Source organism: Macrosteles quadrilineatus, unplaced genomic scaffold (assembly GCF_028750875.1).
Source record: "Macrosteles quadrilineatus isolate MER2022 unplaced genomic scaffold, UCM_ALF_1.0 Scaffold_3__2_contigs__length_128488019, whole genome shotgun sequence".
NCBI lineage: Eukaryota > Metazoa > Arthropoda > Insecta > Hemiptera > Cicadellidae > Macrosteles > Macrosteles quadrilineatus.
In genome coordinates, this window is record NW_026542596.1 from 61241767 (window position 1) to 61260299 (window position 18533).

Below are 18533 nucleotides of genomic sequence, written 5' to 3' on the forward strand. Positions count from 1 at the left end.
AGATTAAAAATTGTCCGTGTTGTTTTGAATTGATTTCCAAGGGAGTTCATGGAAGCCAATGGCCATCTTGGATTTGACCGTCATAAGAGCAATGTTAATTTAGTTATTCGTAAACAGCCGCTGAAGAGTTATTTACCATCTCAAAACATTTTTTTCAAATACCAAAGAGATTGTAATTTAAATAATTATCTAGTATACTGTGAGATTTTCATTGTATTTTTCAAATTGTTTTATAAGTTAGAACCTCTAGGCTCTAAGGGATCTTAAGAGATGAGTTGAATGGAAAAGTGTAATGAAGTTGAGGACGAAAGTTTGGTTATTATTTGCAACTGATTAATGTGTCACGTTATGATTATGATGAAATTACTTTTCCCACAAATAGAGGTAAAAGGTTTCAGGAAAATGGTACCAAATATGCATTTCTACCTAAATATGCAAAAACTTGTATTACAACCTAAAATTATAATTGATAAATTTACTTCGCGTCCTCGTTTATAGGCTTATTTTTCCAACATATGAAGTATCCTTAAGGAGTCAATATAGATTTGTAGATGAACTACTCACAATTCTTAGGTAACGTGTTTTAATTATGTTTGTTCGATTTTGTTTTTGTTAGCGTGATAGATATTTCATTCAGAGTATCACTTAACATTTACAAATGATTTCCACAAGTGAATTCACTACTGTACTAAGTTTGCCAATCAAAGGGATGTTAAGTTCAGCAATCATTTCCAGCGATTACCTCTGAATGAGATTATCTTTAGTCAACTATAACATTCACAGTTGATTCTGTTGACTGAGACAGTGAATATTGCAATTGAATTAGTAATGTTCATAATAGTTCAAAAATGGAAATTTGTTCAGATGTATTTTTAACCCCTAATTTGACATATCGAGTAGTTTTAACTGTTGGCATTGTTCCGCTTAAGAAAAATAGTTCAGTCACTGTATTGGTAAACAGGATGTACAACTATACAGTTTCATGGCTATACGAGTTTCATAAAACTAAAACCCTGTGTATAGGCTTACTTAGGAACGCTTTGGTTGTTTTATTAATAATAGTAAACAACAACAAAATCACTGAATGCAACCTCGAAATTTAATAATAATAAAAATTGAACATAGTTATTTCCTTTGGATGAAATGCACGACTAACACTATAAATATTATAGGTGATAAAATATGCATACTATTACACCACAGGTAATTGGAATAAATAAAAGGATAAACACGTACTCTTTACTGTAATCTACTTACACCTTGAGTAATGAAAGAAAAAATGACGTTTTGATGGATCCGATATTACAGTAAATTGCTGTCATTTGAAAATCTTGAATCGGAAAGGAATAACCTTTCACTTAAAACATATTGAGCGAAGTTGATTAGATACCTTGCTATAGGTTTACGGTTAGTCATTAAAAAAAAATAAAAAAAATAGAAAACTGAGTTACAAAATTACAACAACACTAAAAAAATAAACAATAACACATCACTAATTTCAAACTTTATGGGAAAGATGAAGATAGTACACAACTTTACTTTTGGTTCCTTACAATTTTTTACTAATAAATAAATATTATTACTAACTAGCCAATGGTTCTAAAATTGGTGTAGTAAATGGTCTAACTCTGTATATGGTATAGACTAAAATTAATGTTCGGAATCCATTAGTTTACAGGTTTGGATAGATTGCCATAGGTCAACATTCACAAAATTAATGATTTTTTTTCAAACATACACGCGTAGCCTATATACAAACATAAATTTATATTTTGCCTAATTTAACATGATAAAACCCCTTAAAATTAAGCCATATTAAACAGTGCAGCTTATGTCACTTAACGTTACCAGTTGTATGAGTTTCCAGTAAAATAAATAATTGTTTTAAACATCTGGGTCTAACAATATACAGTATTCGCTTTTAAATGTCATGGACGAATTATAAAATAGGATCCAAAAGTCATAGTTAGGAAAATGGCTATGCAAATGGCGAAACAAACTTTTAATATCTAAATTAGAAAATGTGTTGAAAACATAAGCTTTCAAAGGAAAACAATACGAGTACAATCCAGCTTTTTTAAGTGTTTATTAAAAATATATTTCGCATTTATTCTTTAAAGAAAGAATGTTGACATACTCTCTCAAAGTACAAAAAATACATCAAATAACTCTTGTAATAATATATTTACACTCATACTGTTTGTTGTGATCGATTTCGATTGGACACTCCAATCATCAGACCCAATAAGCGAATCTCTCTCTGATGATAAGAGAGTGATTAGAGAGTGTCCAATCGAAATCGATCACCACAGCAAATTTGTTATATTTATTTACCGTCTAGTAAATAAACAGTATGAGTGTATAGTTATTTGTGCAACTAGTGAGAAAAGTGAGCAATTGACTCACTCGAGAGAAATCCTTACTCACGAGCCGCAGGCGAGTGAGGAATGGTTTCTCGAGTGAGGCAATTGTACTTTGAACTCGAGTTGCACATTATACTTTTCCTACAGTTACCATAAAACAAATAAATTGGTGAAGAAACATAACCTATTTTTACACAGAAGTGAACTTTTAATATAACATTTAATGTGAAGTGACAAATACAACAGTACAACTAACAGCTGACCAGCTGATTTACAGCCAGTGCTGCCAACGTATTTCGCGCGCATACGGCGTTGCCTGCATGTTACGCGCTCACTATTTCGTGCCTTCACGTTGAAAATCTGGAGTGAGACAAAGTAATTAGAGTGTTAACATTGTCTCACTGATGAGCGAATTGGCCACTTTGCTTTCTCAAATCAGTGAGAGAACATGTACATTGTTAGGTAACTGTAGGAAAAATATATTACAAGTGTTTTTTGACGTATTTTTGTGCTTTCAGGTAATTTAATAACACCAAGAAGTTCTGTTAATATTGAGCTTCATCCTAAGCAAAAACAACTAAAAGAATATTAATTAATTACCATGGTCAGACAGGAAAGTGCTTTATTTGTATAGCAAGAAGATGATCGAACGTGGTTTAAATCTACACATAGCTCCTATGAGAATTGTCTAAGTCCCATTGACATTAACGTAGTGGTGGTACATAAAGCCTTCAGTACGTGTTGACTTTATGAAGCAATCTCTTTTAACTTTATTAGGCTGTAAATTCTAGTTTACGCTCTTGTACTTTAGCTTTCGCAAAGGAAATTTTATAATTCACAGCTATGCTGCCTTGCAGTAGGTCAGACAACTAATTTAAAATTCTTCGTAAATTCACGTGTTATTCCTCAAAGAAAAATTGTTTAAAAACACACCAACGTCCGTGATACTCCAATCTAAGGATATGCATGAATATATAATATTGACAACAATCTTATAAGTTAATAAATTAAATAATAAGTAAACCTTTTACAAAAAAAAAATAGAGATGATTCCCGAATTTTGACATTGTAACTACGTTTTGTCAGTTATTTTATATAAAGAAATTATTTGCTTAAACAATTTATAAATAATAAATTTCAAAATATCAATTATCAATTATTTAAGATGGGGATGCCAGTATGTGCGTATTTTAACCCGAATATGAGTGAAGGATGAGTGTAGGATGAGTGGCGCGATCTTGTAGTCTTGTTAGTGACTAAGGCCCCTATTAGCCGTGAGCAACATGTGGCGCAGCTAGTGGAGCCGCCGGTGTCGGACGTGTAGAGAGGCATGGAGTCAAATGGTGCCTATTAGCCGTGGAGAGACCGGTGGCGCCGCCGAAAAAGCTGCCCGAGGTGTTGCCGGGAGTGATTTTGCCCGGCAACATGTGTCGCGACCGTTTTAGTGTCCAGGCAGTCGGGGGGCATTGCAGTATATGGAGCCTATTAGCCGTGGGCAACATGCGACGCCACTGACTGCTCGCGCATGCGTTAAAAACGTGAAAACGGAGCATGCCACACCGTCTACATCGTGGTTTGAGTCGATTGAGACGTGCATCGCCATATTGTTGGTCTATTGATTAGTTACTTCTGTTCACTTTTGAAATAAAATCAAGAACTAAGTTAAACTCATTTAATCATAGAACAAAACATAACATTATTTGTTTACATGTTCATAATAAACATAAAACCAAATTATCAGCTGATTCCAATATATTACACTTTTCCCTCCTCATCGTCTACCGCACCTTCTCTTCTTCGCAGTTGATCCGAATGTTTTCTTTTTATCACTCCACCACACATGACTTCATACGAGTATAAGCCATTGCGTTTGACTATGGTTCCTGCTATCCAACCAGGGTTATTCTCTTTTTTAATCCATACTTCTTCCCCTTCACTGAATGCTCTTAAGGTTTTCTTTTGAGTTGGATTTTGTTGTTCCTTCCAAATTTTCAGATCTAATTGTTGTCTAAGGTTTGGTTTCATGTTGTCCAACATAGTTGGCATTCTTCGACCAAGAAACAACTCTGCAGGGGCTCGTCCTGTTGTTTTTTGTGGGGCATTTCTGTAACTGAACAACACATTTTGCAATGCCAATGAAGAATCATTAATTTCTTGTTTTGTTGTTCTGTAACGCCTTTTCAAAGTCCCTATTAGACGTTCAACTAAGCCATTACTTCTAGGATGATAAGGAGTAGTTCTTATATGTCGAATTGAATGTCTCTTGAAAAATGCTTCCATTTCAGTAGAGACAAACTGTGGCCCGTTGTCAGTTACTACTTGTGATGGTATTCCATACCTACTCATCCACGATCTTAATCTTTGAATTATGGCAGTTGAAGTCGTTGTTCTTAAACATTCAACTTCTGCCCACTTAGATAGCGCGTCAATCCCTACTAACCACATTACTCCATCAACTGGTCCAGCTAAATCCAAATGAACCCTTTCCCACACTTTTTCAGGAATGTTCCATGGATAGACCGGGACTTCTTCAATATTTCCTCTGTTTTCTTGACATGCTTCACAAGTCTTAACATGCATTTCAACGTCTTTGTCAATGTCAGGCCACCATACATAGTATCTGGTAATTGATCTCATAGCTGAAATTCCAGGATGGCCACAGTGCAAAATTCTCAAGATTTTCTTTCTCATATTTGTTGGCACAACAACTCTACCAAACCACATCAAAACACCATCTTCAACTGATAATTCTTCTTTCCTTTGTTTAAATGTTTTAATGTTATCTGGTACCTTCTCTGGCCATGCATTTAGCACATAACTTTGTACTAATTTTATCTCCTTGTCCAAACTGCTGTTATGTTTGAGTTCCTTATAGGACACCAATGTCTCAACTTTATCCATGTTTAAAAACTTTATGTCCCTTACATCGGTAGCTTCTTCTCTGATTCTGATGGGAAGACGGGATAGTGCATCAGCACAAACGTTTTCATCTCCTTTCCTGTACTTGATTTGAAAATTGTACTGATTAAGTTCTAGGGCCCATCTCACCAACCTATTGTTCATTACCTTTGGAAGATTCCGGTTTTCTCCAAATATTCTTTGAAGGGGTTTATGATCGGTGACAAGTGTGAAGCTTCGTCCATATACATATTGGTGAAACTTTCTTACAGCAAATAAAATTGCAAGTGCTTCTCGATCAATATTCGAGTATCTTTTCTCAGCATCTGAAAGAGTTCTGCTAGCATACGCGATTGGTTTTTCCAGACCATCTTCACACTTGTGCATTAGGACACTCCCAAGACCGTCTTCTGACGCATCACACACCAACACTAGAGGTTTGGATTCATCATATGGAACAACTGTGTCTTCTTCCGAAAGAATCATTTTGACCTTTGTAAATACTTCATCTTCTTTCTCTGTCCAGATCCATTTCGATCTGTTGCTGGTAAGTCGATGTAACCTTGAGCACAGCGCATGCAACCTAGGGATAAACCTTTCATAATAGTTTATGGATCCTAAAAAAGACCTAAGCTGTTTGACATTTGTAGGTTTAGGTGCCTTTTGTATTGCTTCAATCTTCTCTTTTGTTGGATGGATACCCCGTTCATCGATAATGTGTCCAAGATAGGTGACTGAATTCTGCATGAATCTACATTTTTCTTTCTTCGCTTTTAGCCCTGCGTCACTCATTCGTTTTAATACTTCCTTTAAGTTCATGAGGTGTTCTTCTTTGTTTCGGCCCGTAATGATTACATCATCTAGAAGTACCCCCACTTGTGGTATGCCTTCAAGGAGCTTCTCCATGTATTCCTGAAAGATACCTGGGCTGGAGGTTATACCAAATGGTAGTCTCTTGTATCTATAGTATCCAACGTGCGTGGATATTACCAGATATTTTCTGTCTTCCTCCGATACTTCCATTTGGAGATATGCATCTCTCAAGTCGACAACTGAATACTGCTTCCCTCGAGATACTTTATTCGTCACTTCCTCAAAAGTTGGCAAAAGTGTTGTATGGGTAACGATGTTTGGGTTTAAGGTTACCCGAAAATCTCCACATATTCTAATTGTGCCATTTTCCTTCTCAACATTTACTGTTGGTGTTGCCCATTCGATAGGAGTTTTGGAAGGATCTACCTTTTCTATAACACCATCACTTACCAGTCTGTTTAGTTCTTGCTCAACTCTACTTCTTAGTGGAAAAGGCACTCTGCGAGCAGGAAAACACCTAGGCTCTGAGTCACTCTTAACATGTATCTTCGCCTGATAGCCTTTAATTGTTCCCAATTCTTTCTTAAATACGTCACTAAACTCTGAAATAACTTGGTTAATTTCCTCTTCGGTTACTGTAGAAGCATTTTCATCTTTATTGGTGTTATCCAACTTACGAATCGTAACACTAGGTGGTAATTTCATGTTGAAGGCAAGCATCCATGGTAATCCAAACAAAGGAGATTCGTTTCCATTTACCACAGCCGCTTTAAGTTTCCTAATCTGTCCATCAACTTTAACATTAACTTCACACTCTCCTAAAACATCCAGGGTATTGTTTCCATAAGCGACAAATTTTGTTTTACATGCCCTCAAATTTGGTGATCCAATTTGTTTCCACAGGGGTGCATCAATCATTGATGCTCTAGCTCCTGAATCAAACTCCATGGTTGTTGGTACTTCATTTAGGGTAACATTAATTTGTGCTCTTGGGATCTTCCTATTAGGTTTAAGTTCAGAAATTCCTAACTGTACCTCTTCTTCCTCAGATTTTATGTCTGTGTCGTTGATTTGGTTCAAATAGGCCTTTTTTGAACGACAATGTCGCGGAAAATGACCCATCTTTCCACAGAAGTGACATTGTTTTGTCTTTTTGGTTCCACATTGTCGTGAGAAATGACCTTGCTTTCCACATGAAAAACACTTAGACTTTTGAGCTGGACAAAATTCTTCACTGTGTACTAGTCCACACTGATTACAATCTTCTGTAGAATGGCTGTATGTTTCTTTTGCCAAAGATCTATTTTTCTTATCATAGTTATGTACCTTGTTAATTACAGGCATAGCTTCTTCTAAAATATTCATTTCCCGCTTAGCTCTATCCATCGCTTCAGCTAAATCTACCAACTCATTTAAAGTTAAACGTGAACCATCTTTATTTATGCCTTCTGGCCACCTTTGCCTGATTTCAACTTCAAACTGTGGAAAGTTAACGCCACCAGCAAATCTATCCCTTACTCTTTCCTCAAAATACCTGTCGTATTTACAGTAGGAGGCTAACTCTTTTAAACGCAAGACGAAATTTGAAAAACTCTCATCATTTCCTCTCACACATTTTTCAAAGTCTAGTCTCGCTGCAAAGATTGTTTTACTAGGTTTATAAACACACCGAAATGTATCAATCAGTTCAGTCATTGGTATGTCATAAATTTGCCTAGGTAAAACGAAGTTAGATACCTTTTTGAGGGGTACAGGTCCAACATATGCTAGAAGAAGATCCCTTCTTGCCTCCTCAGTTTCATTACTGTCATCACACAATCCCTTTACCTTGCACATCAATTGGAAGTGAGCTTCATAATCCTCCCAGTTCAATTTTTCATCATAGGGTTCTATTGAAAACTTTTCCATTCTCTTTCGCACCTCTTCTTTATTGTTCCAACCAATATCTTCACATCTTTGGGTTCGTTTTTTATTCATCGTCGCCAGTGAAATAAAATCAAGAACTAAGTTAAACTCATTTAATCATAGAACAAAACACAACATTATTTGTTTACATGTTCATAATAAACATAAAACCAAATTATCAGCTGATTCCAATATATTACAACTTTGTTTACCAGTGACCTTTTTAACAGTGTATTCTTTCCTTTTTGTGTCATTCATTAGCGTTTTTAGTTGTCTTTAGTTTTGAAAAAACAATGTCTAGTGCCAATAGTGACGTGGTAATTGTGGATGCTGTAGAAGAAATCGCAACTCTTTTTTTACAGGAGAACGAGAAGAAGGAGCTCCGAACTGCTCAAAGTCATGTTTGACACTAGAGTGTTTTGGTGAATTCCGCGGTTTGAGCGAGCTACGAATGTGTCGCGCGACTAGTGTCCAGGTTCCAAAGCGCTGTTGGCCATCGGCGGCTCCACCGGCGGCTCCACTAGCTGCGCCACATGTTGCTCACGGCCTAAGGCCGACATGTTCCTTAGACACAGCTGTTAATTAATAGCCCATACAGCTAATGACAACTAAGGGACCTACAGTTTATTGTGGAATCCGAACCACATTTTTTCCTCGTAATTAACGAATTGGTCTAATTATTAGGATAGAACTGCGGGTAGTCGTAGTACTCACTAGCGCGGATGTTAATCCACACCAGGGAGCATCGCATCCACAGTGCATCCCTATAAATATCCACAATTCGTGACCTCCTAGTAGCTGGATTACAGGACGACGCCACCCGTCCCAGTCTCCATGCCGTTCTCCACCAGGCGTTGATGTCACAAATACCACTATTTGACTGAAAATGTTACCATTCTTACATATTATTAAGAAATAATAATAATAATGTTATAATATAATAATAATGTTAAAATAATGTAATTTTGTTTGTTGTCATTTTATATAAAAGAGCATTAAATGTCAATTTTTACGTAATAAACAATGGAGTCTTAACAACAAAATGTAAAGTACATAGGTTTCATAAGCAAATTGTTTTCGGGAAAGAAATTTTCCAAATTTGTCTGCATTAAGAGTTAGAGATTTTATCATTTAACGCAGAAACAAAATAAACTCTTTGCGTCAAAAATAAATTGATTCAAGAGTTCTTTTAAAAATATCTCCATTATTGTTTTTATCTAATTTTCACAAATACTAGGAAACAAATTTTAATTGAAGGATAAGTATTGTTGACCCATTCCTCAATAAATTGATATAAGTTTAAAAATTATTATTATTGCTCTATACGGGAATCTGACCTAAAACATGAACGACTTGCCTTCCCCATCAATATTATTATAACAACAAACTGCTCATTGGACTAGACCTGTTCTGCATAAAAACCACAAACTTTAATTTTTATTGCACTTCTATTTGATACCAAAAACGTGTTTATGGTACATTCAGGACAAATAAAATTATTAAACTATTTAAAGGTTTTTGTTGAGTAAACTTTTTAGTTAAATACAGACGAATGACATTGATTTATTTTCTCCAGCCATATGGTAATGCTACTAGCTCATTCTGAAATTGGTTTATTTAAATAAAATTCTTTAGATAGTTTATAGTTCCGGTCAAAACGGAGAAGTTAAATTAGAATTGGGATTGTTATTCTAAAACAATCGGCTGCTTGGCCTAAAGACAACTTTGATTGAAATATAATTGTTTCCCTTGTTCATTATAATACGACCCATTTTAACGTCATAACATAATATTCACAAAACGGATTTCCTTAGTGGGTTTAAGTGGTAAATTTATTTATTTTACTTCGTGTGTTTTTACGCCAGTGGCATTTTTTATGTTTTGAAAGGGAACGGTCCAAACCCTGGTCTTGTTACTATCTGACGTCGACCTTTTTGTTAGATAGCATTATCAATTCATAGTCCAATTACAAATGGAATCTGGGTAAGGAAACGATTATGCTTGGATTCGAAACAGCAACCTTCAGATTTGGAAATTCTTCTGTTAGTTTTATAACTTATCATTTATTATTCCTCACATGTGTAATATTTTTTCTCCTTTCCTTTGTCTCTAACCCCCAAAAATTTGATTACAGTGTGCAGTTAACTGTACACATTTTTTTAAGAATTTTTATAACTTTTGACTGAAGAGGAGCTCGGTTTAATTTAAAAGTCTTCCATGATACCATCGTGTCCTTTGAGATTCAATATAGTTGTGGGAGCAAGGGTTAATAATTAATTCATGAAAAATTACTTTAAATAAACTTTATGCTCTAGTGTTTACATTAAAAATATTTTTAAGTGAGTAGAGCTTGGATGTCATTTCACTTCGCATAAAACATTCCCTGACAGATAATTTCATTTTAGCATTTATGAAGTTATAATTTTAACAGAATAAGTATCTTACGAATCAATGATTTTAAACTAATTGTATTTGCCCGCTCATAACTATGGATCTGTGCGTGGAACCATAGATTAAACATACAGTACTCTCTTGGGGTGGAACGTATCCATAAATAACAACATGTTTTATGTCTATGAACGTGTCCAGCAAAGCAAGGAGTGAGCTAGTACAGTACAAAGATGAAGTGTACTGATAAAAATTTGTGGCAGTGACCGAGATCAGAACCCACGACATCGCTGCCTTGGGCCTGAAGTTCAGGCTGCTGACTCTAATTTTATGGTGGGAATTAGTATTTTAATTGTTGATTTTACACACCAATTTTAGCTCAATAAAATTATTTGATTCGATTTGACACATAACTGAATACCATAATATTTTATAACCATTACATACACCTTTTATGCCTAATGCATACACTATACAAACATTGTGTGTTGTGGTGACACATGGTGTTTTACTTATACATTTAGAGAGTTATAAGTATTGTGAAATACTAAAATATTTGTGACGTTATAAATTGGCTAAGTAAAGACAGACACAAACCTCGCTTTCAACTAAGAATACCTCAAGTTAAAGAATGCAAAAATAAATTGACGTTGTGATGGATCCGATATTAAATTGCTTCCTCTTGGAAAACTTGAATTGACGGGTAATAACCTTCCATTTTATAACATCTTGAGTGAGTTTGTATATTGAAAAATCTTTTCACAAAGCGAGTTTAATTTTAGTACTATGTATAAATGTAATGCATTAAACATAATCAGATGATCGTAAAATTGTACAAATAAATAAATAAATAATAAATAAAAAGGCCTTTATTTGCGAGCGAGTTTCATAATACATGGTTTTCAAACTAACTCAAGTCACTAAATCTAAACTATCCTAATATATTTACATAAGTCAAGCATAAGTCATTCAAATCAATTTGAAAAAGTGTTAGTCATTGGCGACTCACATTTAAAGTTTGCTGGTAAACAAGCCTCAAACAGAGGTGCTCAAGTGCATTGCGGCCCTGGAGACAGAATCCAAGATGTCAAACTGTGCTTTAATATTGAATCGCAGACGAATTATAAATAGTTATGAAAATGTGATACAATTTCTTTGATAATATAGATTATTTAAAGAGTTAATATAGCTAACAGTTAGATTGGAATTTGTTTAGATTTTATGTTTATATTTTGTTGTCATTTTGTCACCAGCATAGCAACCCATAAGGCCCATGTGAATAAAAAAATGTCAAATTCATTTTTGGTGCTTATTTTGAGCCTAATTTATAAAGGGATCCTGCACATCTTCAGGAAAATAAACTTTAATTTGGTACCAACCGTGTGTAATTCGGTAAAGTAGTATAGTCAGGCTAGCTGTCATAAGCTTTGCAAATGTTTTTAAGTATATAAGACGATGTGATACAATTTCTTTTGATAATATAGATTATTAAAAAAGTTATTTATTAAAAGACAATTTGCAAGTAGATATAATCCTATTTTCCGTCACTATGAAATTTTCGAACTATCTCTCGTATACAGTAAAGAATTCACATATATGTGTGTGTGTGTGTTTTTCCACCTCTTAAAAACCATAGACTGTTTAAATCATTGACTATTAATTAGTTAAAATATTACTTGTCATTAGAAATTTCATCAGGTTTATTGTTTTGGGAGGTATGAATTTCAAGTGGTATATTACATCTAGTACTACTATTGGTTATTATTTATCACAACGAATAACAATGTTCATTCCTAGTCAACACAATTTATGTTAATTGAGTTCCTAAGAAAACATATTAAACAAAGATATAAATAAAAAATACTTTTAACTCTCTATTGTTTAGAAAGCTTCCCTCTTCTTCTAGAGTAAATAGAGTTCTCAAACTCCTATTTCAATGTGTAGGTTAGTTAATCGTAGTGCTTTCCGGCTGCTATTTAAATGTTTTTCGATGAAACACAACAAATATTAATCTTATGAGATGAGATAATAATTGCGTTCATCAAATTAATAATATTCATGAAAATACCAATATAGATAACCCCATAGGCATAATATGGAGGGATTTTAGTAAGAAAAAAATTATGTGTTCTCATCATTATTATTTAATTGTTACGTGGTTAGTACACGGATTTTGTCTTTATTAATAGTTAAATTATTAAAAAATCTAATAATAGATTCATAGATGTAAATGGAGTACAACATGTAATGTACATTCTTACCAGTTGCTCTGAGATGCTTTTAGAACGATAATTTACCGCCTAATAAGATTAGAGAAGATTGCTCCATAAAGTTAACCGAGAGTTCTCTTCTAGGCTTACAACTATGAAGAAGACTGCTACATTGTTCTCTCAAAGACACTGGAATAACTAAGTTCTTAACAATAGTTTTAAAACTGACATACTTATCGTTTTCATTCCATATACATTAATTGCCTTAAAAGAAGTTTTAATAATATTTATAACATATATGTGGTCTAAGCTTATAAAACGTATTTTGAATACAGTTATTATTTAAGTATTAAGCTCCAATAAATATTAGATATAAGATAAACATATAAAAAATATTTCAACAAAGGGTAAAAATGCAGATTTTTCTCTTTTTTAAGATGTAGACAGCAAAATGTTGGATCCCCAACAAAAAGCTTGTTAGCTTATTTGACGGTGAAATCATTTTGTAATGATTAAAAAACGTGTAATTACCCTTATAAATAACAAATGAAAATAAGTGTTATAAATATTAACTAGAGTCATACGATAGCAAAAAGAACCCATAAATTGTTTTTTCGACTCTGAAAAAATTGCTGATTATACTAGATATTAAATTGTCATTTATGAAAGTTATCTCGGTAACTAGACTTCAGCATATTGCTTGAACACTCTTTTTAACGTCTCACTAACATTGTAATGCTCGTCCAATATTTTTATTGGGACATAAACAGGACATAACTTTAAGTTATGTGGTGTAAAACGATTGGTAGAGCAAATTGTTCTTTTAAATTCGTATTTAAATGTCATAAGGATGAGGTTTGGAATAAGATTGAATATCGCGATTTTTGTGTTATGTTGGTAGCCCATTTTAGCCTTAACTTTTCATATCCACATGGGCTCTATAATTCTATCTGCTTATAGTTTAAAATTATCAATGAAATATGTGGGTAAGCTGATGCATTCCAAGAATAAACATAGCTAATCGGTTTAAACAACATGGATGAATATAAACCTTACGCTACCGTCTGACCTAACGCCTGAAATCATTACTTTATGCTACAGTGGCCTATTACTAAAACAAATAATGTTAAAAGATTAACTACAACCTTATTGTTTTATTTGTATTCTTGCAGTCTATAGTTATTTTGTTGTCCCTATTCCCCTGTAAAATTCCGTTGGTTAGCAATTGTCAATGCATTTTGTTGAATTATATTACTTTCTCCCCCTATACATAGTATAAGGAGAAAGTATTGCTTTCATAAAATTTTCGAGTTTGAGTTTTGAGTGTATATATCAGTTTTGGGTCCCCCTGAACCCAAAAAGTTGGTTTTCGAAGTGATGTCTGTCCGCGCGCGTGTCTGTCTGTATTTGAGAATGTGTACATAACTACATACATAACTACAGTACCTATGGTCTGATTTTGATAACATTTTGGTTTTTAAATGTGTTTTTTTTTACATAAAACCTTCTGAAATAACTACAAATGTAGTATGTTGTACCCACTAAATTCTGAACAAAATTGTACCTTCTTGTAAAAGGTACGGCTGACAACCATAAAATAAGAAAAAAATTCTGATTAAAAAAGACGGTTTTGATTGAACTTAGTATGTGATGGTCCTTATATTTCTTAACAACAGTGCAACCACCCATTGCTGTGAAAATTACGGCTCAAAAGTTTCTTATGTTATGGAAATTGCAAATCCAAACGAATAGAGTGCAACCCCCATCCCTGCAATTTTTTTTCGAAGGTTAATGCAACTTTTGTGAGTTTACCTATTAAATATCACAGTTAGTTACTCTCATCGTTTACCCATGATAAAGGTCCTTGACAAGCTAATGGGAGAAATAATCCAGGCAAATTAGATCAAATATAGGGAGTGCTCCCCAAAAAATCGTCTAAAGCTGGAAAGTGTTTTAATACCTTTTGGAGGTCCCAAATAAGAGTCCTGTGAGTTTGCGACGGATTCTGACGTCTGCTTAAGTTTTGGGAGTCGAAAAACTATGAAAATTTTGCACTTTTTTCAGTTTTTCGCTTATAACTCCTAAATAACGAATCCTACGGAAAATGTTGTTCAAAGGTCTCTTTTAGTACATTAAATTCTGCGTCGATTGGTGTTAAATACGTCAAAATCGGCCGAGCCGTTTAGCCGATGTATCTTTTTATAAAGTTAGGTCATTTTCATCAACATGGCCAAAAGTTGATTATTTGACCAGTTTTCGGCTTACAACTCCTAATCGACGCTTGCTATACAAAAATGCACCTGTAGTTAGTTTGGAAAAGACAACATTCTGCGTAATATGTTTTTTTACTAATTAATAATGGCAATTGATTGCTACCTACTTTGTATGGTCGCCATTTCATTGAAAAAAATATTAATATTGTATATTAATTTTAGTAAAATTTTCCAACTTTAACTTTATTATTTTTTTCAATGAAATGGCGACCATACAAAGTAGGTAGCAATCAATTACCATTATTGATTGGTAAAAAAAAATATTACGCAGAATTTTGTGTTTTCCAAACTAACTACAGGTGCATTTTTGTATAGCAAGCGTCGATTAGGAGTTGTAAGCTGAAAACTGGTCAAATAATCAACTTTTTGGCCATGTTGATGAAAATGATCCAAATTTAAAAAGCTAAAGTGGCTAAACGGCTCGGCCGATTTTGACGTATTTAACACCAATCGACGCAGAATTTAATGTACTAAAAGAGACCTTTGAACAACATTTTCCGTAGGATTCGTTATTTAGGAGTTATAAGCGAAAAACTGAAAAAAGTGCAAAATTTTCATAGTTTTTCGACTCCCAAAACTTAAGCAGACGTCAGAATCCGTCGCAAACTCACAGGACTCTTATTTGGGACCCCCAAAAGGTATTAAAACACTTTCCAGCTTTAGACGATTTTTTGGGGAGCATATGTCTAATTTGCCTGGGCTAAAAGTATGTGTCAGATTACTGATGTATTGTATATGTTTTCAATTTATTTAGTTCAATAGTTAGGGGATACTTACTGAATTTCTTGAATTGATTGTTAATGCTTTTCCAGGTGAGCCCCAACCTTGTGCAGTTCATCAAGTCGCCAGTGAACGTTATAGACTTTGTCGCCACGTTAAGTTTTTACACCGACATCCTCCTACAGAGCAGCGTCGCTCATCACATAGACAAGTCGGACATTCTAGAGTTCTTCTCCATCATCAGGATACTGAGGCTGTTCAAGCTGACCCGTCACTCGCCCGGGCTCAAGATCCTCATCCACACCTTCAAGGCCTCCGCTAAAGAGTTGACCCTTCTTGTGTTCTTCTTGGTCTTGGGTATCGTGGTGTTCGCCTCCTTAGTGTACTATGCGGAGAAACTCCAGGTTAGTATTAACACATCGATTACATCAATTATATCAATTATTTTAGATGAGGACGCCATAACTCAAATTTGAGTGAAGGATGAGTGTAGGGCGAGTGGTGCGATCTCGCAGTCTTGTTACTGACCAAAGCCGACATGTTCCTTAGACACAGCTGTTAATTAATAGCCCATACAACAAATGGGGACCAAGGAACCTACAGTTTATAGTGGAATCCGAACCGCATTTTTCCTTGTAATACAAATTGGTCTAATTATCAGGATAGTACTGATAGTCGTAGTACTCACTAGTGCTGGCGTTAATCCACACCAAGAAGTATTGCATCCACAGTGCATGCCTATAAATATCCACAATTCGCGACCTCCTAGTAGCTGGATTACAGGACGGTGCCACCATCATATAGTGTAGAAGTAAACTTTGTAATAGACCACAATCTATATATCCTTAAAGGTTTATTGTACTCTTTACATATATTAATAAGGTAAAATATGTGCTAGAGGTCTTAACGATTTCTTACAGTAATATTTTTTTAAATACTTCAAAAGTAACTTAACACAAAGATTGTATTACAGCTTAAATTCTGTGTGCATAGTTAGTCATAAAAATTCGTTAAACTAAGAAAACATAGATTAAAATAACAAATACTTTACCAAAATTTAATTAGGAAAATTATGAACATCTAGGAAAAAATACAGAACAATGAACGTTTACACATTTAAAATATTCCTCAAACCAGAGCTCTCACTATTGATCAGATACGTTTTATTAGTGGATATATTTTCAAATGGTGGTAGTGGTAGCAAACCTATACATTCCTAATTTTTTTAAGAAATCGCAATACACATTGTTCTGCCCTTCCCACAAAAGAAAAACGCTCCTTCATAGTCAGAGTTCCAAGAGTGCAAATATCAACAGACCTATTATTAATCTACTCACAAAATATTGAAATTAATGTATTAATAATTTAAAAGCATAAAAATAGTGTTTTAAAATTAGTGTATGGATTAGTGTTGGTTTTAAAATTAATTGTGATAATTTACAATGTTTATATGTTAAAATTATTTTAGTAGTTCTACTAATAATATTTCATACGGTGGAAGGCTATTAACTTGTTTGTAATTAATTTAAAATTGTTTTCCTCAACTTGGTAGACATACTGGTACACTTTGAAGTAGGAACAATTAGTGTATGCATGTTAAATAAAAAACAACTTTTCATCGGACTACAACTTTTTTAAATTTTCGGCCTTCCTGGCTATAGACACATCATATGTCCATATCACATCCCATTTTTCAAGGAACATGAAAAAATTATATTTATTTTATATTTTTTTAATATTTCAAATTATACTTTGCGAAATTATATTTTAGGTAATGATTCGGTATACAATAGTTAGTATTTCATTTTATGATAAGGCAAAATAATTTATTCTTTAAACCCTTCCAAGTAAAATTCTTCTGAAATAAACAGTACAACATTATAAAATCGTTTGCTGGGGGAACTTTCAATTTCACTTAACAAAAGTGCCGTCACAAAACAAATTTAGGTCAAAAATTACAAATTGTAGGACTACGAGCGTTCAAACATTGTTAGTAGTTCTCGACGAGCTTTAATTAGATTATTTGTGGATGTAATAACACCACATTTAACTCCTACTAATTTGTCATGTTATTGTAGGCCAACCCACACAACGACTTCAAGAGCATCCCAGAGGGCCTGTGGTGGGCGATCGTCACCATGACGACGGTGGGCTACGGTGACATGGCTCCTAAGACATACGTGGGTATGTTTGTGGGAGCTCTGTGTGCACTGGCGGGAGTCTTAACCATCGCCCTCCCTGTCCCCGTCATAGTATCCAACTTCTCTATGTTCTACTCCCACACACAGGTAAGTCAAAGTTTGGTAAACTTTGCGTTGCCCTCTAAAATGTGACTTAATAGTTTCAATGTGTAGGCATTCTGTGGTTGCGTAAAAATACGAGGTGTGTAGGCCGGATTCGTGAACTGGCATATCCAAGCTATTAGATATTTTGGTCAGTCCTTTTGTAATAAAACTCGTACTTGCCATAAGCAATTATTTAAAGAACTAGCTTATATTAATGAGAATCAAGACGAACTCTTTAATTAATGTTTACAATAAAAGCACACTCGGATCGGTATTGGCCATCGAATTGCTGTCAAAGTTATACTTTAGACAAGCTTTGATTGTATTACTAATGTTCTTAAGTGCAGATTTAAAAGTAAGTTAGCATTAATTTGAGGTCAATGCTTACCATTAAGTGTTAAGTGAATACTAAGACCCCACGTTAATGGATCTGGCAGAGTTTCTTTTTAACTTTTTGGCAAGCATCATTAATGCTGGAAAATAAGCAGCCATAAAGGAAACGTAAAGTTTGGACTTTGCATGTTATTCTAATGAGCGCAGAGGATAAAAGAGGGAAATGAATAATTCCAGACTTTGGAAGCCTACTCTTGCCAACTTGGTATGTATTCTGTTGAACTGCCTTTGAATTGTAATTCTTATGAGCCTTAGAAGTCGTCCAAAAACATATATGAATTGTTT

General features: G+C 34.2%; 1 protein-coding gene across 1 annotated transcript in view; it reads left to right on the forward strand.

Annotated features, from left to right (window-relative positions):
- LOC128988804 (potassium voltage-gated channel protein Shaw-like) overlaps positions 1–18533 on the forward strand; it is a 126801-nt gene that overhangs the window by 51070 nt on the left and 57198 nt on the right. The window contains exons 3-4 of the mRNA XM_054410461.1: positions 15663–15974; positions 17649–17858. Coding sequence (XP_054266436.1) covers positions 15663–15974; positions 17649–17858 — 522 coding nt within the window. The remainder of the gene's footprint in view (positions 1–15662; positions 15975–17648; positions 17859–18533) is intronic.